Source organism: Diorhabda carinulata, chromosome 1, assembly GCF_026250575.1.
Source record: "Diorhabda carinulata isolate Delta chromosome 1, icDioCari1.1, whole genome shotgun sequence".
In the NCBI taxonomy this organism is placed as follows: Eukaryota; Metazoa; Arthropoda; class Insecta; order Coleoptera; family Chrysomelidae; genus Diorhabda; species Diorhabda carinulata.
Genome location: NC_079460.1, coordinates 24,131,433 through 24,155,099, shown reverse-complemented (window position 1 = coordinate 24,155,099; position 23,667 = coordinate 24,131,433). Strand labels below are relative to the sequence as shown.

General features: G+C 34.1%; 1 protein-coding gene across 5 annotated transcripts in view; it reads right to left on the bottom strand.

The window, feature by feature from the left end:
* Positions 1-23,667, bottom strand: part of LOC130890907 (dual specificity protein kinase CLK2-like) — a 30,265-nt gene that overhangs the window by 6,005 nt on the left and 593 nt on the right. For 2 of the 5 annotated variants that reach the window (XR_009058799.1, XR_009058800.1), the window contains exon 2: positions 17,449-22,607. Coding sequence is in view for 1 of the 5 variants with exons in the window: in XM_057795335.1 (XP_057651318.1) it covers positions 21,010-22,554 (1,545 nt within the window). In the remaining 4 variants the exon portion in view is untranslated. Of the gene's footprint in view, positions 1-9,583; positions 22,608-23,667 lie in introns of those variants that run through there. The other 3 variants (XR_009058801.1, XR_009058802.1, XM_057795335.1) reach the window with 3 other exon arrangements.

The following is a 23,667-nucleotide window of genomic DNA, read 5'->3' as shown; positions in this document are numbered from 1 at the left end:
GATGTCATGATCGGTTATAACGACGATCGGCTATAGCGACCAAATGTGCCTGGTCCATTGAAGGTCGTTATAAACGATATCCAGTGTATATGAGTACGAGGTAAACCCACATACATCGAGTACCTGTCAGTCCAGGGTATCTTCAGGATGTATCTATAGAGCCACATCTCAAAAGGTTTTTTATAATTTGAGCTTTCAAGGTAGAGGTTTCCACTCCGTACAGCAGTACTGACCACATAACATTCGCTGAATCCTATTCTTACGTGGAGGAGTATTTGACAAACGCCTTTCGATCCATTTCAATTCTGATCTTGATTTTGATAGAACTTATTATTTTAGAGGAATATTGGATAACGATATTATACGATTAGAAGACATTATGTTTTCTACTGAGTGCACTTTTTAACTTAAAGGTCACGATAATCGTCTAATTGCTGGTCAATCCTCATTGGACGAGAGGAAACACCCAATAACCTCAAAAGGTTAATGTTTGGTACCTTTTTGAATGCGTAATAGTTTCAACACCATCACATTACCAGGAGTATCTTATGCAATATTATCCGACCGATGGATAGAGAGACGAAGATCGATATAATAGCCAGCGCGATCACCTGATCTTACATTATTAGATTTATTTCTATGGGGTGTTGTATACGAAGCTGAACTTTTCGATTTAAATGGCTTTAAACAAAGAATAATGGATCATGCTCGATATGTTATATAAGGGTAAGTAGGCAGTTATATATTATATTCATAGTTAATTTTTTGTATTTCACCTTTTGCACACCACTCCAAGAATCTATGAGGAGTTTTTAAATGGAACAGAACGAAGAAAAGGCAATAAGCTTAGAGAAAGTTCAAAGTTATGTATATCTTGGGGTGGTTATCAAAGACGACGTTGACGAAATCTAGAAGCAAGAATGACGAAGGAAAGTAAATAATTGGAAGCACCAAATGCTTCAAAAAGGCGAATCTACATCTATAGAGATAGAAATTAGATAAATGGGAAAGTCCTCGAAAGGATAATAGGGAGTAAAAGGAGGGGGAGTTATGATTGAAAAGAAGAAATAAGATACGGAATTTACTTAGAGAAGCAAAGTAATAGAGGGCCTGTGTTATATCCAGAGAAAGCTAGATTTTGAAACAACAAAAAATTGATGGAACATGGAAGACCAAAATAGTACGCAGAGGTGATGGAATATCTAAGAGAGTAAGAAACAAAAGCAAAAAGTAGGAAAGAGTCGAAAGGAATTATTTACAAGCTATGGGCCTAAAAGTGGCGTAGCACCTATATACATTTTGTATTATATTTTAGTTGTAGCGAATTTCTGTAATAATATGATTTTATTTTATTTTTCTCAATTGCTGCATTAAACTTGGATTCCATATCATTTTATAATAGAAAATTAGGAGGGGACTTCCCATTTAAAAAAGTCGCGTGGGGGTTGAAGGTAAAGATTGTATTTTCACGTCGAAGAAAGTCAATTTATAATTTGAATTTGATTTTGGAATTTTCCATATATATGTACAGTAATAGAAATAATCAATCGACGTTTGCATACTGTACATCCTTTCCCTGGTATCTCCTTTGCGTCTTGGAATGAACAGATAATTCAATTGAATGAATCCAAGTGTGAAAGTGAATATTGAAAATACACTACAATTGCCCGATTATTGAAAACTGCCAACAAACAAACAGCAAATAGACTTTTCGAACAAAAAATTCAATGTTTTGATGTACTTGCTCTTTAGTATTTAAATCCATACATCGGTTCGTCTTTTACGGTTATTTACTTCAAATAACAACCATTTTGTAAAAATGAAGATGGTAGGTAATGTACGAAACTTCCTTTGTATTCCAGTATAATCTCGTGGATTAAGCCCCATAGTGTTATGTAATAAGAGTTTGCAACAAGGCATAATGCTTTAAAAAAATACATGTTGAAAAACTTTTCCAAAAATGATTAAAGAAACTAGATAAGAATATTTTTTAGTTTGTATAAAGACTTAATGTTTACTACAGTTCCTGTATACTAAAATTAAGACGGAAAATTTCGTTTTCTATTCACATTCTTAATAAATGTTATTAAAAACTATGTTTTTTATCTAAATGGTAAAATAGTTCTAGTCAATTCATCTATTGTATTTATTTCATAGACTGAACCAAAAAAATGTACAGGTAGTGGACACAATGCGGAAGAAATTGCAAAAAATTAAGAAAATGTTTAATAATTGTGATTTTCAATAAAATCAGAATGAGTCCTTAAGAATAAAATTATGAAATAATTATTAGTTGCTGGTAGAACAGATCGAAAACTAATGAAATTTTTTTCAAAAATCGTTACAAATAATTGCAATTGGCGAGATCGTTCTAATAAAAAGTTCAATTACTTTTTTTAATTAGAAATGATAACTTTATCTATTGACAAATAATTTGGAATTTTTTAAAGTATACTCTGATTTCGAGTCAATATTTGCCTCAGTATTTCTGTTGTGACCTTAGACTATACAATTGCATAGACTCCCCAGCAAAAGAAAAGCAGAAAAATATAAACGAGAATGGTCCTAGAAGAACCTGACCTGGCCTAGAGATGGCGGTAGTTGCTCGAAAAATATTAGAAGGTACACAATCTATACAAGTTTGAAGACGCCACGATTATTCGTATTTGTTTGGCAGCCATCAACAGTGAACGTTTTAGAGTGAATTTGTAAACATGGGAAGGAAGGCCTTAATTGAACCAATATAAGAGCTGAACTAGATTTTACTCTGGGTGAGACTGCAAGACCACAAAGTTAGGCATTCCAAAAAGTGCGGTACATCGCAAATTGGAATTTTGGACATGAGAAAACTGTGCGCAAGATGGAACAAAAACAGCATCTTGAAGTTGTTTCCATTGCGAGTGTTTGGCATAGAGCTGAATTTTTGCGCCGTTTCATAACTATGGACGAAGCGTGGGTTCATCACTTCACAACCGAAACAAAACAACAATCAAAACAATGGACTGAAAAGGGCTCCAAAGAAGACCATTATACCTTCAAGTAAGGCCAAGGCGTCGATTTTTGGGATGCGCGTGGGATAATTCAATTGATTATCTTGAAAAAGGAAAAACTATCAACGGAGAGTATTATGCGAACTTATTCCAACGTTTGAGCGTTCTGCAACGGCCAAAATTCATGAACTAGAGTATGAATTGTTACCTCATGCAATCTATTAGCCAGATTTAACCCCCTCGGATTGTTTTCTGTTCTCACACTTGATGGTCAAAGATTTTCCAGTAATGAAGAGATGATTTCGTGAGTTAATGGCTATTTTGAGGAGCTTGACGATTCATATTAAAAAAATTGTATCGAACTTATTGAAAATCGCGGGGAAAAGAGCTAAAAAGCGATTACACTGAAAAATAAATATATTTTTTTCCTAAAATTTTCGTGTTTTCTTTGTAGAGCCAGAACCTTCTGGGACCATCCTTTTATTATATAATTCAAAACAGTTCCGGAGGGCAATAAGACGAATTAAATTCTTTATAGATGTATAACAATTTTTGATTATTATCTCATTGCCTATGAAATCATTTACTTGACAATGACTATTTGTTTATAGTAGCGACAGAAGTCATAAATTTATTAGTATTATATTTTATGGATTGTTGAAAAATATTTGAAATGAACAGTGATGATGATGTCCGGTTGCGCAAAACATTAACCAATTGGTAAATGCTACTAGAAGTGTCGTTGTGAATTTATTACCAAATAAGTACAAGGAAAAATATAGATTTTTCGTATATTATTGCCACGAAAAAATAAAAGAGGACCAAAATTGAAGCATACTTTTCCGGTCTATCTACAATTTGAAGACATCTACGTGATTGTCTAATTGCTCCAGACCGGGATCTATACTTAATACAACAGAAGACATCAAAAAACGACTCTGTGATCGAAGATTTGAAGAAATTATGTCGGCAGTTAATGGCTATTTTGAGGAGCTTGACGATTCTCATTATAAACATCGCTGGGAAAAGGGTATTGAGCTAAAAGATTACGTTGTTCTTTCTTGGATCATCCTCGTATTGAAACTAACGATTTCTTAAATCCAATCTACCAAAAATCGTTTATGCATTCCAATTTTCGAAAGAGAATTTTGGAATTAATAATCGAATCCTTGATTTTGGGTCTTTCAAAATTAAAATTGTTTTCAATTCCCTTAAGAAAAAATCGAAAACCATCTTCGAAACATAAAAGTATTGAAAACAATTTTCGATTCTTTTGGAGTTACAGAAAGATGCCAAATGAGTGCAGAATCCTGAATAATCGTCGATCCTAATAGATATTTTGCCACTTTCCATTCGCTGGTAGTCCTAAGTTGTAATAAAGTTAAAAAACCAAAAAGTATTTCAATTATTGATTATTGGGGTAGTCTATGTTAGAAATAAATACAATTTAGTATTACACTGTTGTATACAGTGTTGTTTTCGAACTGTCGTCTTTCCTGCTGATACTCACCAATCCTTAAAAATTTGTATCACACATTTCACATCAGTTTCAATTGATATTAATATCATCAGAAGCCTGTACAAATGATTTCGTATCTGGGGATTGATTTGATCAAATTTTTGGAATATACAGAGGGTGTCTCATAAGTAATTTCTGTTTTCATATGTAAGACTTCCTACGCCTCAACATGCTTCACTTTCTCTCAATAATTCTCTTTGTTTATTGACAATGCAGTACGTTTTCATAATTAATAGTACGGAATGCGATAAATTTAAAATATATTGTCAAGGGATTATTGGAGGGGAAGACACAGTTAATTGAAGTAGGCCCTACACAATCAAATGCTTGAACCTCCTCAATCTTTACATCAAAACTCATCAGTCGAAGCTGACAAATCGAGTAGTGTTTTTTGAGACTACAATCAAGGTGTCAAATGCAGATTTGGACTTCAACATTGGTTGTCGTGAAGCGGAAAAACAAGCAAAAGATACGATGGTGTTCTAAGGAGTGATACAAACTGAAAAACCACTTCATTCATGAGCATCCCCCAAACTTTCTATAGGTTTGTTCTAACCTGTTAGTCGGGACCGTATTTGGAACGGTTATCAGAACTGTTTATAGATATTTTCTGCACAATCTCCGGCTATGCACAATTCTTCTACTTGCAATCAATCAAGTATCGAAAAGACCGTCCCGGAAACGGTTCACAAACAATACCAAAGTCGGTTGGAACGCGTAATCTCTATTGGGCAGAATTGTTACCGTTCCGAGAACGGTTTTTTGATGGGTTGGAACGAACGTAATGTGATTCGGAACCAGAGAACCACAGGAACTTTTTGAGAACGGACCAAGTAAGTTCCGATAATCTATTGGATTTAGTCCACCTCGAAATTGCGATGAAGGATACAAAAATGCGTGAAGCGATTTATCCAAATAAAATATTGTCTGTGACCTATCATCTGGCATGGATTTAGAAGACCTGAAATTCACGTGCGCTATTGCTCCTCACATTTTGGAACTCATAATGGAAACTTCCTCTGCAATTATCAAGGCATTGAATGTAATATAAATGAACGAAAAATATTGAGGGGACAAGTTCACATTGAAGTAAATATGGAGAAGCACGTAGCAGCATAAATTTTGGCGCAGGGCCAATGGCACCAAAACTGTGTCGCGGTGCATACTAAAGTTTTGCAATGGATCGAGAAGAAAATTTGATCGAATTGGTGCGTGGTAATCCAGTTTTCCTTCAGTCTCATTTAGTTTTTGAGCATTATATTCTTCAGAATAAATAAAAGGTTGGATCATCATTTGAACTTAGTCGAATTCCGCTTTATTGAGACGGAAAGTTTTTTTATAAATCTTTCGCTACACTACATAATGCTTTTTATTTATTGATCATTGATTCACCGCTTTTCCTTTGTTGTTTTCTGATGAAGTAGTAATAGTAAATCAAGCTTGGCATCCGAATATAACTCAGAAATCAAATCCAAACTGTGCGACACACAATTTTTGCCGATGATGTGCTGCGATGCCAAAAATCTCACAATGCGCCTAATATTAATGAGTGAACAGCACAGTGTTGGTTAAATTGTTTTAATAGATTTGACGCTTAAAGATCGTTCAAACTTAGGCCCTTCTCCTGTGGGATATTGGTGTTCCAAGGAAAGCAGTAGAAAACAAATCTAGTAACAGCACTCGCCATTTATCGGACTCCTTTGGATCTTCTGAAGATACCATATAATCGCCTTTCCAAATCATTAGGTTAAGATCGATGAAAGTTATCGTATAGTGCCACCGAATTAACCAAGATTAAAGCGGAACGTCGAATAGAGCTATGTAAATAGCTCCTGCTCTGCCGAAAGATAATCGTTTTCTTAGACGCATCCAAACAACCCGAACATGGAAAATCAGTGGTTAGACAAAAGACAATTACTAAATCCCATCGAAAATAGAAATCGATTCAAGAGGAAAGCCGTGTTGTGTGTCTGGTGGAATCATGAAGGTTCAATGTACTTCGAAATCGTTCCAAATGGTCGAGCTATGCCGAGGAGGTATATAGTAAACAGTTGATGGGAATATTTGAGGTTTTGTTGGAGAATTATCCGGATTTAGCTTAGCGAAAGCGGGTTCTCTTACAAGATAATTATCAACCATATGATGCATTATATTGAACTCCTACCACAACTAGCATTTGGTCCGGATGTTGCACCATCAGATTACTATTTATTCAGAACTAAGGCGAAATTCTTGAATACAAAGGTGATGTTGAGAAATGCAGTGGATCTAAGGCTAAAGAATGGTTTCATCAAGGTCTCAGAACTTAGGGAACGTCCATAAACCACGTAGCTCGGCCAAGAGGAGGGGATGCTGAAATTTTGTTGAAAAAAATGATTTTATTTGGCACACAAACGTTAAGGAAAAATCATGAATACATTGTTTTAAAAATAATGAAATTTTCTCAATAAATATTCAATAAAAAACGTGAAATATTGTGAAACAAAACCACGACAGGGGGTGGGGTCTTGGAAAAGTCGTCGTGCAGGGAAGGAGGGGTTCCAAGGACTATATTATGACCAAGTGGTTTATGGACGCTCCTTTGGTGAACTTTGGGCTATACTTCGAATATTGAGGCTTTCTTTTTGTACGATTATACAAAGTGATCATTGTAAATCGATATTATTTATGAGACACCCTTTATATTTTGAAAAAGGATGTTGTGTTTAATAAAAACTTCTGTAATATATCACTATTTTATACACAACCAATGAATTATGTTAAATTTTCTATATAAACAGTTTTATATTCTACATTGTGCTATAATATAATAAAAAAACATTACATTTTCTTTTATGATTAAACAGTGTTGTGAAACATTTAAAATTCATTAGAAATTTATGTTACATCGAGTTTAAATTTAAATTGAGTTTTTTCTAACGGATAGAAAATAATAAACAGGCTGAAAGACAATATTGTAAAATATTTTGTGTATATACTCAATTTTATTGTGAAAAACATAGCTAGCTTATATTTACAATTACAAAAAAAAAATGAAGAATTAGGGAAAAATTTATGAAATATTGATGAAAACGAATATTTCGTGAGTCTATTTTTCCCAAAATCTTGTTATATAATTATTTATAACGTTTTGTAATATAAATGAGAGTCACCTAATATGACAATATAGTTTTACTAAGACTGAAATTTCAAATTTCCATACTGCAACTGACAGTTATAAATTTGAATATTCAAAAATAAAAAGTACGTGTATATAAAAGAGAATAATTCAAAGAAACAACAACAAAAATTGTATTAGTATACGAGGCGTCGTTATTAAATAAAGATGCTAGCACTGTTTCGGAAACAGTACGCATGCTCCAAAGGTCAGCAATTGTCAACTCTTTAACTTGTAACCTAATCATTCGAATGCGATTTCTAACATGTCTGTAGAGAAACCAATGTAGCCGCGGCCTTAGTTTGTATAAATGCTATTTTTTTTAGTTTTGACGTAAAAATAAAGAAACGGACTTTTGTAAAATTTCACATGAAACTTTATTGAAGAGTAGCAACAACGACATATGAACTTGCGTTTAAAAATACATTTCTCCGAACAAATTTCTTCGATTAAACGATAATCCGTTAACACCTGAGCCAGGAAACTCCCAAGTAACCTTCTTAATATCCAAATAGCATACAATTTAATTGTTTCTCCCCAATATACCTGACTTTGGAAAAAGCCAAAACCTGCTAATTGCTTCATACTTATACAAACCAAGACGAGGCGTTTGGAATCGAGAAGAAAGTCGTTTTGTCTAGAGACATCGAAGCGATCAGATCTCGAACGCCGAGATGCTTTCACAGACTAAGTTCGCGCGACTTAGTTTAATATTTCGTTGTATACATAGTGTGGTTGGTGTATTATGGGAAGTTTAAGTTATCTATCTTTAGTGCACTACCTTCGACACTAAGACTAGCGCCCATAACTTTGTTAACTGTTGCTAATCACGTCGAGGTCACCAGTTATTGGCGTTATTCTTAGTGTCGAAGTTAGTGCACTAAAGTTCGATAACTTTAACTTCCCATAATATACCAACCAAACTATGTATACAACGAAATATTAAACTACGTCGCGCGAACTAAATGTGTGGAAGCATCTCGGCGTTCGAGATCTGATCGCTTCGATGTCTCGAGATAGAATGAATTAATACACGATTCCAAACGTCTCGCCTAGGTTCGTATAAGTATGCAACAAAAAGCAAGTACAACATTTTGGTTTTTCCCAACGTCAGGTATATTGGGGAGGATTAATTCAATTGTTTCCTATTTGGAGATTAAGAAGGTTACTTGGGAGTTTCCTGGGTCAGGGGCGGACGGATTACCGTTTACTGAGGGAATTTGTTCGGAGAAATGTCTATTTGTATAAAATATTTTATAATGCAAGGTAGTCGCAAGTGTATGGCAATGTTTGTCGCGTCCACGTGATTCAAGTGTTTTCAAGATGACCGAGAAGATATTGTAGATGATTCACGTGAAAAACAGATGAAAATAGTGAAAAAGTCGTTAATTTTGATCGAAAATTTCAACGTGCGAAAAGTATGTGCAAAACTGTTGACACATTTGAAAAAATAGCTCGCAAAAATATTTGTATTGACTCTTGATTGCGATTTAAAATGATTCAAACTTATCAGAAAAGAGTCTGTTGAAGATGTAAAAGAAAAAGCGCGCGCATCCTGAAGGAACTAACAGAAAAAAAAATTCGAACGATAAAAATAATCGCATATTAAAATAAAATATTTTATGTCACCAGTTTCGTTATTTAATAGCTACATCTCGACCTAATATTTTTGTTATAACTCAGTTTATGTCAATTATATGTCGACTGCTTGGCAATTACACTAACCGTCAAAAGTATTGGAATTTTTTATAATTTGAAATCACTTTATATCGTTTCTTCGTTATAAAACGTGTTGAATTTACAAGGATCTGATACTAAATCCAAAATATAGTCTCACATCCTAGTTAATGAATAGCATTAAAAAAAATGTTGCCATTGACATTACTCTCTCCTCCAAACGATTTTTTCTTCTTCTAATGACTCGTAATCATCAAAATCTGCCAATACTGTTATGCCCATATCGATAATTTTCCACCAATACGTCATATGACGCCCGCTAGACAACCACACCGCTTTTCTGGGAAATTGTAGCTTACTCAGAACACCCCCTATGATTTCTGTTATAAAAGGTGGTCCAACTATAATGCACGCAATGTTAATTGTGAGTCGCACTTTAACGTCAAGTTTTTTTCATAACTTAATTTGACGTTTCTTTGTTTCAGTGTTTGACAAATTCAACCATGGAGAGGTACACAATTGAGGAGCGCGTTAAGATTGTTGAAGCCTTTTACGAAAATGGGCGTTCAAATCAAAATTCATTTCGTGCACTTCGTGATTTTTTTGGTCAACATAATCGACCAAATGTGTCCACAATCGGGAGAATTGTGCGCAAATTTCAGCAAACCGGGTCTGTAGGAAATGTGAAAACACCTGTGCTTGCTCGTCGTCGCGCCCAACAATTAAACATCTCACGAACATCACTGATGCGAATTTTGAATAAGAATTTGAATTTACACGCTTACAAGGTTCAATTTTCTCAAGAACAGAAGCCTGCTGATCATTTCGAGCATCGTCAAAACGCCGAATGGTTAGTTGAACAGACAGAAGTGACTGGTGACATCTTCAGCGATGAGGCGCACTTTCACCTCAGTGGATTCGTTAACAAGCAGAATTGCCGCATTTGGGCAAATGAGGATCCACGAGTGATTGTTGAAAAGTCGATGCATGGACTGGCGGCGTACTTCTTCCAAAATGAGGTCGGTCGTGCAATTACTGTGAATGTTGTTTGCTATCGCGAGATGATAACGGGCTTCTTGTGGCCAGAAACTGAGAATATGGACCTGGACTATATGTGGTTCCAACAGGATAGTGCCACTTGCCACACAGCCAAGGGAACATTGGCTATTTTGCGCGAGAAACTGAATGGTCGTGGCGATGTTAATTGGCCGCCACGATCATGTGATTTGACACCGTTGGACTTCTTTCTTTGGGGATATTTTAAAGAAAAAGTGTACGTCAATAAGACAAGAACAATTCAAGAGCTAGAGGACGATATAATTCGGCACATTAACGACATTGAACCTCAATTATGTCTCAGAGTCATTGAAAATATGGACCATCGGATAGAAGTATGCCACCGAAGCCGTGGCGAGCATTTGGGCGATATTTTGTTTCATACATAATTGTCATGGATCCTTCTATCATTATAAAAAATATTAAGATAATTCTCTGAAAACTTTTTAGTTTTATTTACAATTAACATCGTGCATTTTGGTTGGACCAACCCTTTATTTTCTGTTGTGTTACGGTATTATGAATAAAAAAAGACGCGTCCAGAAAATTGTTTGAGATATTGATGTTGAAACAACAAAGAACTAAATCAGAGGTAATAGAAAACGAAGATATTATAAGAAACTTAAAATATTAAGAAAGACCTGCTTTGAATTCCTTTAAACTGTATTGTCGATATGGTTTTGTCAAAAACGATATAAAATAAGCATTTTGTTCAAAAAATAAGAGACCGGTAGAGAGTTTGTGGCAAGTAAAGACTGAATTGATCGTTGCAAATGTCGTGGTCATAGCGTCCGATTGGTTTCAATTTCTTCAAAAAAAATGATATCGATGAAACCAAAGAATAAAAAATTTTACCAAAACTTTTTATTTTTGAGCGAGTTTGTTCCATATGTTGAAAAACACTTTTAAAGAAAACACCTCAATACTTTGGAGTTGCAGTTATTATTAATGACATTTTTAAACTGTCATTTGAAAGGTTATGGTTAAATGAAATAATAATTTTCTTAATTTTTTCATTTCTTAGACATTTTTATATGTTATTTTTGTGATGAATCGTCAAAATTTCAGTCTTATTAAAATTCAATAAATAATTAAGATTAAAGAGATAGAAATACCGATGTGTTCAATTCGTAAAGTACCACCCAACGCCTTACCAACTAACTGTAAAAGATATTAGAAACAAATAGTAGCAGCAGACGTAGATTTGAAAATTGTCTTCGTAAAAAAATCATCAATTTTATTTAATTCATAAAAGAGCCATATAACATCAAAAAATTAATAATACACTCCACGTAGTTTGGAATTACAAATAAAAAAAAGGGAGATATGACTTTCACATGAAATTAAATACTTTTAAACTTCCAGAAATAAAAGCACCCAGTATTAAAAACAAAAAAAAAATCAAGAAATAACAGTCAAAAATGAAGGCGAAAATAAACAAGGATGTGTTCGAGCACCAAAAAGGAAATATATTTTTAAAAAAAATCTCATAAAACACGCGGGAACCCTGAAGATATTTGAGAACTGAAAGGAACCTCAAAGTGCTGTAATTGTATACTAAAATTACTATTCGACTGGTTAAGTTCATTACTACCTTTGATATATACAGTACGTCCATAAATCTACTATTTATGAAATTTCAATTTACTATTCTTTCTAAATAATCTGTGATACAAGGCAAATAACCTAATAATCTCCGATATCAACTGGATCTTTTCCGTTATACGAATGTAAAGAAATATTACAGGGTGTCTCAAAACGAGTCAACTACATCAAGAGTAAATGAGAAGCACTCATGCCGTACACTGGAGAGCAACGCTAGTTTTGCGTGCGCAATATTGCGGAAGCTCCAAGCAATGCAACAATTGATCCAGACATTCAATACTGTTGGCGAAATTCATCTCGGACAGCAAAAACGGCTGGAAACATTCAGTGAGTAGAGGATTCTGTAAACCGACAGTCTCGACTCAAAAAACGTGAGTCTCAACTGAGATTATCAAGAGCGACAATTCACCGCATCTGATCTGATCTGTCGACAAGAATACATAATTTTTCCGGACCTCAACTGCAACAATGTGAATATTATAACCGGCTAACATGGTTCCAACAGGATGGGGCCACATCGCACTAACAACTCTTTATCTGCATCGCACGAGATGTTACCATAAAAGGTGATATGGAATAGCCACCTCAGAGCCCTGACTTGACCCCACCTGATTTTTTATTGTGGGGTTATCTTAAGACCGTGGTTTACGAGAATAATCCACGAAATTTAACATTTAACAATATTGAAGAAAAGATCAAAAGTATTCCTCGACCACATCTTCAAAAAGTTTTTGTAAATGTAGGCATCATAACCCACTCATCTGTGGGTTATGATGTCTATAATAGATCTGTCATGGATGTCACAATGAGAATGTTATTGTCAATTTTGATTGAAATAAGTTTTGTAGCTTATTTAATGGATGTCTTAAGGTTAATACGCGCCAGAAATTGTCACATCTGTTTATTGATCAAAGATTTACGAAAGAGGACCAAAAAGTCTGAAAAAAATACTTATGACAAACAGATCCGCCTTAAGGGGTGTGCGGTTTTCTGAAAAAGGAAAACTAATAAAAATTTATGGAAATTGATTTTGTTTTCTTTAACAAATAAAATGTGAACAATAAATATACACTTTAATCACTTCTCTTAATAGTTATGGATAAATGAATCTGATAATTCATAGGAAGTTTCGTTTTTGCCGCGTCAGCGCCTCGGTCTGTCTCTCACAACTCGTATTCTTGGAACGACGAGTGCGCATGTATGCTGTTTAGCGTCTGCACATTTTTAGAGTAGGGTAAACCAGGCAAACGTGCCCCAGTCGGATATGTGCCCCACTCGCGAAACTCAGTGAAGCATTTTAAATTTGGCGCTTATTTGATCCTAGCTGGTCAGTGTTCAAAGTATGGCCGCGATGTAAACAACACTGTGCTGGTTTTTATTTAGTTTTAGTGAGAAAAAGTGATTCAAAGGTTTGTATGACTACATGAATTTGTTTTATATCTATTTTCACGTTGATTAAAAGTATTTGCTCCATATTATTTCGTGTTTTTAAAGTTTTTATCGAAAACTAACCTCATTTAACTTTTATTTGCCTATAATTACGTTCCGTTTTTCGTAACAAATATCAGAATTATTTAAGTGGGGCACATTACACTGTACATCGTCTAATGCGCCCCGATTTTTTTCGGCTAATGTGCCCCATTTGGAGATAATTCCTGAATTCTTATTTTGATTACTTTTTAATATTTTTTTTTTTAGGAAATGGGAAAGGTTAAAGCTGTTGATCCAAGAAAATGGACGGAAAAAAATATGCAGAAGGCGGTGGAGGATGTAATAAATAAGAAAATGGGAGTAAATGAAGCGAGTCGTTTATATGAAATACCTTCGCGCACATTGCGAAGACACATCCTCAAGGGTTGGAGGTCTAAGCAGAGAATTGGAAGACCTTCTGAATTGGGATATGAGAACGAACTAAAACTTGTAGCTCACATTAAAAAGCTTGAATCCATCGGATTTCCCTTGGAGCTATCGAGACTGCAGTCTATAGCTTACGACTTTGCTGAAAATCTTCGATTGCCACATCGATTCAATAATGAGAAGAAGTCAGCAGGCTGGGATTGGTTTCAAGGATTTATGAAGCGTCATCCAGACCTGAGTAAACGTAAAGCAGAAGGCCTGTCATTGGCAAGAGCTAGTGGTATGAATAGACAGGATGTCGATAAATATTTTGAAATGTTGTTGAAGGTATTGACTGATAACGATTTGATTAGTAAACCAGAAAGAATCTACAACATGGACGAAAGCGGAATACAAGTTAACAATAAAACTGGACGCGTAATTGCTAGCAAGGGTGCGAAATATGTAAATACTGTAACCAGTACCGAAAAAGGTGAAAATATATCTTTGATTGCGTGCTGCAATGCGGAAGGTACTTTCCTTCCGCCTATTTTGATACTGAAGGGTAAATACAAAAAACCGGAATTTTGTGAGGGTCTACCACCTGGCTCAAATGTATACATGAATCAGAAATCATCTTACATCAACGCTGAACTATTTTTGAAGTGGATGAAAGAGCATTTTATACCACGAAAGCAAGATGGCAAGGTTCTTCTGATTTTAGATGGGCATTCTTCGCATTCCAATTCATATGAAATGCTACAATTGGCATCTGAAAACGATGTGATTATCCTCTGTCTACCAAGTCATACTACTCAGGCTCTTCAACCATTAGAATAGATAGAAGTTTTTTTAAGCCATTCAAAAGTTACTTGTCTAAAGAAGTTTCCACTTGGTTTATCAACAACAAAGGCCGACCTTTTAATCGATACCACATTTCAAAAATGATTGGTGATGCCTGGTTCAAGTCTGCTATACCAGCAATTGGCGTTTCAGGATTTAAAGCGACAGGGATTTGCCCTTATGATCCCAATGCTGTGCCTGAATATTTCTTCAGAATTTCTGATGCATCAATGGGAAGTATTCAGAATAATGATGATTCGCAAGCAATTAATAATCATTCACAGCCAACTCAGAACACTATTGCTCTTTCCTTGCCAAGTACATCCACATCTCTGATTAGTAATAATAATAATCAAGCCATTCAAATGTCCACATCAGAATCTTCTGAGACTGCACAAGAATTAACACCATCTAAGACCTTACAAATAATTAGTCCATTGCCTATTATTCAACAAAACGTAAGTAAAAGGAAGCAATCTGTTAAGGTTTTGACATCAAAAATTCATTTGACAACTCGTAAACTGTTTGAAGACAAAAAAAAATACAGGAGAAAAAACGTAAGAAGACTGTTGTGAGGGATTTATCATCGTCATCAGAAAGTGAAGTAGAGTTGCAGCTTAGTGAATCTAGCGAAGAATGTTCTGATGAAAATGAAAACACATGTGTACCAAAGAAAAAGGGAAAGGAAAAAGAACCTCTAAATGAGAGGTTTTGCTGGGGCACATAAGACGGATCTATCCTTGTAATGTTCCCCACCCTAAGTTTCACAAAATTGTTGATCTCAGTTATGGTCAATTATATTTTAGAAGATTTTTTAGTTTTTTTTTTATGCCAATTGAGTCAGAGGTTAAGACTGATTACTTTAATAAACATGTTCTAAACAAAAAATGATTTTTATTTCGATTTTTCGAATAGTGGGGCACATTTGCCTGTTTTACCCTATAATAAGCATATTTTCGGCTGCTAATACTAAACACATTCATTTCTAAGTGTTTCAATGTACTTTGAACGGTTATTCGGCTGTAGCAGGTAGAAAATTCTGCAATATTCGCCACTTTAATAATGCGACAAGTGTTCGACTGAATGGAATATGGGTAAGGAGTTAGAAGATTAAAAAGTATAAACCAAAATCCAGGCGTTCAAGGTCTTCTGGAGCCGTCGAAAACGTAGACTCGTTCTATTTGGGAAGCGTGCTTTTCCTTTAAACGCTTACCAACATCTTGTTTTCAGATGAAGCTAATTTTCATCGTAATGTACAGTCAATAAGCAAAATTGCCGCTATTGGAGTGCAACCATTCCAGAATACAAACATTAGCTTGAAGTGACCATATATTGACTGCGATGTCAACACAGTTCAAGCACGAACTGCAAAAGTTTCATGGTTATAACCAAAGAACGTGGGTCCGGCAACTTCTCACAGATGTTTTCCACGAGTTTACAGACAAATTGATCTCCAGGACATATAACATAAGTCTCCAAGCAGTCCCGATTCAACACCTATGGACTTATTCCTTTGGGGTTATGTCAAATCTTAAGTTTAAGGTAACAAACCGTCTTCCGAGGCACAATTTGACTCGAAATGGCAACCATCACGGAGAATACCTGCCTAGCCGTCGTAGGCAATTTTAGTGCTCCATTAAATTAATCTGTGAGCGCAAAAGTTCACATTGGAACGATTTTATTTTTGATCCAATTTGTCATCATTAAACTCCTTCAGTCCTGCACAAAAACCTCCTAGCTTCATCAATCAATATGTTGTTGGATTAAAATAAGACAAATATGGCACAAAGAGCAACATGGTTAGAACAAAATGCTACTTTGTGAATTGAGGGAACATTAGTAGAGGGAGTGAGAAGATGAGGACGCCCAAAAAAAAATGGATACGGGTGATGTAGGAAGGACTGAGTGAAGAGAAGTAGCAAAGGACTAAAGGAAATGAAGAATATTGAATTGAAAGGTCTACAAATTCAACACGAAAACTGCTTAGAATCCAACAATTGATTGAGCGTCAAATACAGTTGTAGAGGGTCAGTGCAGTTAAACGTAATTATACTATAATTATCTGATAGTTTCAGTCCTCATAGTCGTTACTATTAAGTTTATTTTGGTGTAGATTTTGGTTTATAATGAAAGAATGGGAATCAAGCAATAAATCAAACCAAGCTCTCATCACTTTGCTAAGCAGATTGCAGATCTCTAGGAGTTGAAAAAAAAAATGTGAAATTAACTCAAAATTCACGAAAAATTATGTATTTCATTTAGTTAATCTGTATTACAGATCTTTCTTACAAAAAAAAATAGTTACATTGAAATTTTCATCGTACGTTAGTTTATGGATATACTGTATACCAAATTTTCTAGCGTGTTCGACTGCCAGCAAAACCGAACACACCATTCACTACCATTAGGGCAACCCCCGCAATTACACCCTCTACTCTTTCGAGTTTTCTATTTATATGCGGCTCGAAAGACCGGACAGTGTAAAGGTGAGTGCCAGTATAATATGTTCAGTAAAAATACCACCACAAGAAATTCCAACTTGGTTGAGTTTAAATATCGAAATGACGTGGTTTGAATCTTAGAAGTTTCTCTACTTGAATCGGCTCTGGTTACAAAAAAAATGCTTAAAGGGACACTTCTATAAGAATACCTCCAAACTGTAAACGTGTTAACAATTATTGTATTGTCAATGTACATTAGGGATGTTACAAAATGGTTTAAAGGTCATAAAGGTCAGTGCACAAATTTTAAACTTATTTAATTACCTCTAGTAGCATCTGCTTGCCACTATATACATCACAGTAGATTCCTTCTATGGTCACACCTATAAATATAAACAACTCATTAGATAGAATTTGCTTAGTAAGGAACATGCGATTGTTTCTTCTTTAAGTTTAAAAAGAATAGTTTGCTGAACACATCCTGAAATGTTAATCATGGCTTCTACCTATTTTAAGCCTCTTAACTATGATTCAATAAATATAACCTAAGACAAATGGGGAAAAAATTTTGTATAATTTCGAAATTGTTGTAAGTATTGTATGAAATCTGCCAGTTTAGAGCAAGATCTGGAAATAGTAACGGATTCCAGTCGATTATGTTGTGAAAAAAAAAAAATTTCAATAGGCATGATGACAGTAGTTAAAAATTACTAGAAATACTCAAGTATCAACCAATTTTCAACATTTAACCACCCTTTGTCGACTGACGGTACCATCTTTTATAAACTATACAAAATTTATATACCCCAAAATAGCCCCTACTTCGAATACAACCCAACGATTTTCTCGTCGGAATTGAAATCATTCTATTATCTCGAATATACCCCCCGTATAATGTTTACTCTAAAAAAAAAGGGAAATTTCTGTTTGAATTCGTGTTATCAAAGTTTCGCTAGTTGAGTGTTAATTTATTTTTTTGTTGAAAGATGACGCCATCATGCAAATATTACGATAAATTATAATTGTTTTTACGAGGGTCGGTTTTTTCTCAACCTCCGATAGGCTATAAATAAAAGACAAGTTGATATAAAACCATAATTTTATCACCGAAAGGTACTTTTAGACATAATCACCGAAGAAAATTGCCGCTCATAAATTCAAGTAGAGTAAAAAACAGACCTTAAAATTCCGTAGACAAAGCAGTAATGGGGAATCTGCGGTTTTCTTTAACAATTTTGTCAACTGGTCATCTGAAACGACAGATTTGCGACCATGGCCCCCTTCATCATGCACATCATTACGGCCATCCTCAAACTTTCGACACCATTCAAACTTAAGTTCATTACTCATAAAGTTTTCCTCATACACACGACTCATTTTCCAACGAAAGCATCAGTAATGGCGGACATGTTTACATAGCTGTAGCACTACGCCGATTGATGCCTGAATGTCAACAATGACGGAGTGTGTAGTGCGAGAGCTTCGCAGTCGCCTAAAGCGCATGCCCGCGGAGTGATAAGAGGTTGATAAAAAAAACGGCCCTCGTAATTACATTTTAAATTTTTGTTTAACCCTTTCAGACCTATAGTCCATATTCTATTATTTGATTATCATTATTATTTTGTTGACAATTTACATTTTGGGACCGTGTGGCAATACATGTTTTAAAATACTAAGGCGACATCTAGTTAGTCACTTGTTGAACATGGCCGACGAGAAATTGGATTTACCTGATGAGTGATCATTTATTGTTTTTTTGCTAAAACTTTGAGCAATTTCATTGTATAATTTTTGTAAAAGATGAATATGTACTCTCAGAAAAGTCTACAAAGTATGAAATACTATATTTGATACTCAAATCTACGTTTTGAATGAATGTAAAGTATCATGTGCATTATTCTGCACATTAGGTCTTGAATAAACGCTATGTTAATATTCGAATTTTATATATTCAAGATCCACCAAGAGCACCTCCACAAAAAAGGCTAAGAAAAGAGTGTTATACCCTAAATAATGATGCAGATATAGATATTTGGTCGGAAAATAGCAGCGATGATGACTATGTTCCACAACAAACCAAGAGAATTGGACAAAAAGAAACCGCTAAATTCATATTATCAAAATCCTCCAGCGAGTTTTAGATCTGAAGAAAATCATGCAGAACTTGAAGAAACCATGAATAAGTCATTAACTCAAGAGTCCTTAAGTATTTGTAAAATAGTTAATTATTTACATTTTTTTAAGGGGAATCTTTAGTAGTTGTGGGGATTTTTGATTGGGACTTTAGGAAGATGAATTTTTGATTGTTGGAAACACTGGCAAGAATTGTGTAACTTTGATTTTGACTTTGTTAACAAATCAACCTATTATTATATTAGTTTTTTGTCTTTGTTTCGTAGCTGAAGTTGTGTTAAAGATAAATAAAGATAATTTTACCTATTCTGAAAATCAATTAATTAGTTCATTAATCATTAAAAAAAATTTGTGTATCCACTTGCTATAGAAGTACCGGAAACTCCAAGAAGCAGCAGACCTACAAAAACCAACGCTGCGTTAGATATCTCAAAAAGATATTAAGAACATGAAGGAATTTTTGAACGGGGGTGAGTTTTTTTGTGTCATAAAAAATCTAAATATAGGCACAAAACATCAGTTTATATACGTGTTAAGGTTAGGTTTGGTTAGAAAAAATTTTTTTATCCCCTTTCCTTGCGAGACGTCAAAAATCTGGTATCATTAGAAGCTAATGCCCTTAAGGGGTATTCTGGTCCAGAAATTGAAAAAAAAATCGATTTTTTGGCAAAGCTTAGACCCTTAAGAACATGTCTTTAAACGGTCGAGTGGAACGAATTATTCTACTGGAATTGTTTTTCAAACTTTAAACGAATTTTTTTCTGGAAACTACTTATTTTGAAGTGGTTGACATGATATCACAAGTTCTACCCGATCGATTCCTTCAAAATTTGGTGGAAATCTTTTTTATATATCGCGTCTGCCCCTTGGATTAAAAAAAATAAATCAATTTGGAGTATTTTAAAAAAATTTGAAAGGGGCGAAAAAATTAGAATTTTCATGTCGTCGCCATTTTGTGAACTTTTTCTGGACAAGGTCAATGTTATAACGACTTCTTTGTAGATTTGGAATTTTTCAATTTGTTCCAGATCACTACAAGGGTTGGAATCATGTCAACCAGGGTGCACTGTTTTTTTGTAGCTTTCTCTTTACCGGTTTGTAATTCATTGAAATTCTGATTTTTTTTTATATTCTTAAAAAGTCAATACAATTTTTTGTTACGTTAGTTTCAAAAACGCCTAAAATTTAGGCTTCTAGTCCAGAATGCCCCCTTAAGCATTTTGTTTCGCACGAATTTGGAAACTAAATGTAGAAAAAAAAGCATCTTTTTCACGAATTTCTTGTACTAAGTTGAAATTTCTGGTGATACTTATCCTGAAGACACTATTTACTGTTACCACTACACCAACACTGCTTGGTTTTATATTAGGCTTAAAAAATCAGTGTAATTACAAAGGTTGACATAATAATAGTAATAAATAGCGAGTTCTGTATTTTTTTAGAATATTTTTTTAAAAATAAAAACATTTTCAAAACAGAAAACAATTTAAAAAAAATTAGTCATCATGTCTATTGTAACTGTTGATATATATCACATTTCAATTTAAAATATATGAAAAGAAAACCAATCAGCTTGTTCATAGAAAAATATTTCATAGATCTCAGTCAATACTTACTGGATCAAGTGCAATAAACAAATTACTGAATAATATAAGTATATCTACATAATATATTGTATCGACATAGATATTTTCCCAAATTGTCTTAAATCACCGATATACGTAAAAGTATATATAATAAAACTTGGTTTTCTTATGTTGATACACTTCTCTCCCTGCTGACACTCGCCTTGTAGTCAGTTAACCGAAGGTGGGACGGGATTTTATCAAAGAATGGATGTTCTAAAGCATCCTTCAGAGTGATTCTTTCGGAAGGTTCATACTCTAACATCTTAAATATGAGATCAAATAACTGATTATGATCTGTATCATCAGATTGTTTATACCGCAGAAGAGGCTTGCAGTTATCTCTTACATATCTTCCTGCTGAATTTTTTTCATCCCATTCTAGTTTTCCTCTGTAGAAATATTTTGTTTTAGTCTTCCTTGCCATTCTAATGGGAATTTCTCCTAGGATTCTTTGCATCATGGCTAAATGTTCTCTATTATCATGAGTTTGGAAAAGGGTTATGCCTAAGTACAGTTCAAACAAAATGCAACCGATAGACCACACATCACAGGGTTGTGCCCATCCTAGTTCTAGAATAACTTCTGGAGCCCTATAGTGGCGTGTCGAGACAATTGTGCTGTGGTGTTCATGATCAAAAGTTGCACTACCAAAATCTATTAATCGTACATCAGTTCTTTTAACCTTTTTAACGTTTTTTCGTTTTTTACTATTGTATACCAACTCATAATCAGAGTCTACGAATAAGATGTTTTCTGGTTTAAGATCTGTATGGGTTAGTTTAATGTCGTGTAGAAATTTAACGGCGTAACATAATTGATACCCTATATGTCGGACTTGATCTAAGAAGTAAGGCTGGTAGTTATTGTCCTTCAAAAAATCAAAAACACTCAATCCCAGAATTTCAAAAGCAATACACATATGTCCATGGTAATCAAACCAGTCCAACATTTTTACACAAAGGTAATCACAATTGGGATCCTTTACGGCTAATTTTTCCAAAACATTAATCTCCAACTTGGCCGCTTCCCTGTATTTTTCAACATTTTTAATTATTTTCAAGGCCATGTAATGATCCATTTCTAAATCCTTGACTTTGACAACCTTACCAAAAGTGCCTTCCCCGAGTGTACCTAAAATTTTGTACCTGCTTTTTATGATGTCTCCTATTTCATAAATAAGATGTCCTTCTTCGTCATCCTCCACAGATGCAATTTTTGAAGTTGGATGCTCCGCTGAAAGGGATCTTCTATGCTTCTTTTTGTCGTGGTAATGACGATGTTTTTTGGAAGTGCGGGATCTCCTGCGACTCCTCTTGTACCTCCTCTCGGCGCTACTTCCTCTTTCATACTGCCTTGATCGATGAGCTCTTTGACTGCTAACTGATTTTTTGTATGATGGACTATCGTAAGAATCTAATTTTCTACGTTTTCCATCACGATCTCTTCCATTCAAATGCGTTTTGAGCTTCTTACGATCATAACTTCTATCTCTAGAATAAGATCTAGATTTGGATCTTGAATGAGAGTGATACCTCTTCCTTGCTTCGTGCATTGTTAAAGTATTCGTTTTCGGACTACTCCAAAAATATTTAGCAAAATTCAACACACAGCTCCACGTTGTCTGCGTAGATCTTTGAAATATACTCGATGCTATAGACAAACTAAACATCGATCCTGACCACTCTAAGTAGTGATTCTAGTGATTTAACACTTCCACATGAGCTAAAATGAAAATTAGGGAAATTAGCATCTCCCAACATTACATTTTATTAACAACATTTATGAATGAATAAGTCCTACTGCTTGTATTGAAACAGATCACACATTTTCAATAATGTAAATAAAAAGTTCTTAGAATCAACTTCTAATCGCATATTCTGTCTTTATATTATAGAACAACTTAGTTTATGTGGCCAAATAAAGTAAGGAATGATAATAAATGTGAATTTCTTCATACCAACTATAATACATAAAAAAAACAAACTATAAGAAATAATTCTACTATGTGTAATGAAATTATTTATGTAAACCATTCACTGAAGAATTTTATTCTAATCAAAGTTTAATGAGAATTTTTTTGATAAAAATACATATCTTATGTATAACTGATAAGAGAATAGGATTTAAACTTTGTTAATTAGCTGGGTATTTAAAAACAATATTATGTATATAAATAAACCACTAAACTATCATTAAATACTTTAAATATTTTAAATATATGAATTGTTACTTTTTTATCACATTTATTGTCAATCAAAATAAAAAGTTCTATTAAACTTATGAGGTGACTTGTCAATTAATGGCTTTCAATTTATGTTGTACAACATCTTAAGAATTGCTGGAATCGCTCTTTTTATGTAATTTTTCATGTAGAAAGTAAATTAGAAAGGAAGCATCAAAAATAGTATTTTGGACAACTAGCACAATCCAAAAACCAAATACTATACATGTCAATAGATATTACAACAGCGTAAGATGAGAATTTTCTACAGATCAACTAGTGTAGATCTATTCTCAGGTTAATTTTTTTTACTTCTTGGATATTTGCATTTAGTGTTAGTGGATTAGGAAGTGTTACTAATTGAATATAATGTACTTATTATTGTACATTTATTGTTTTTTTTCCAAATTCTATAGCTAAGGTAAATAATTTCATTTATTTTCAAAATAAGCTCTTTGTATTATTATTTATTTGTATTATTACATTATATGGTATATTGAGCATTTTATAATACAACATATAAAAATCTCACCTGTTAATTTTTATTTTGCTTAAGTGAAC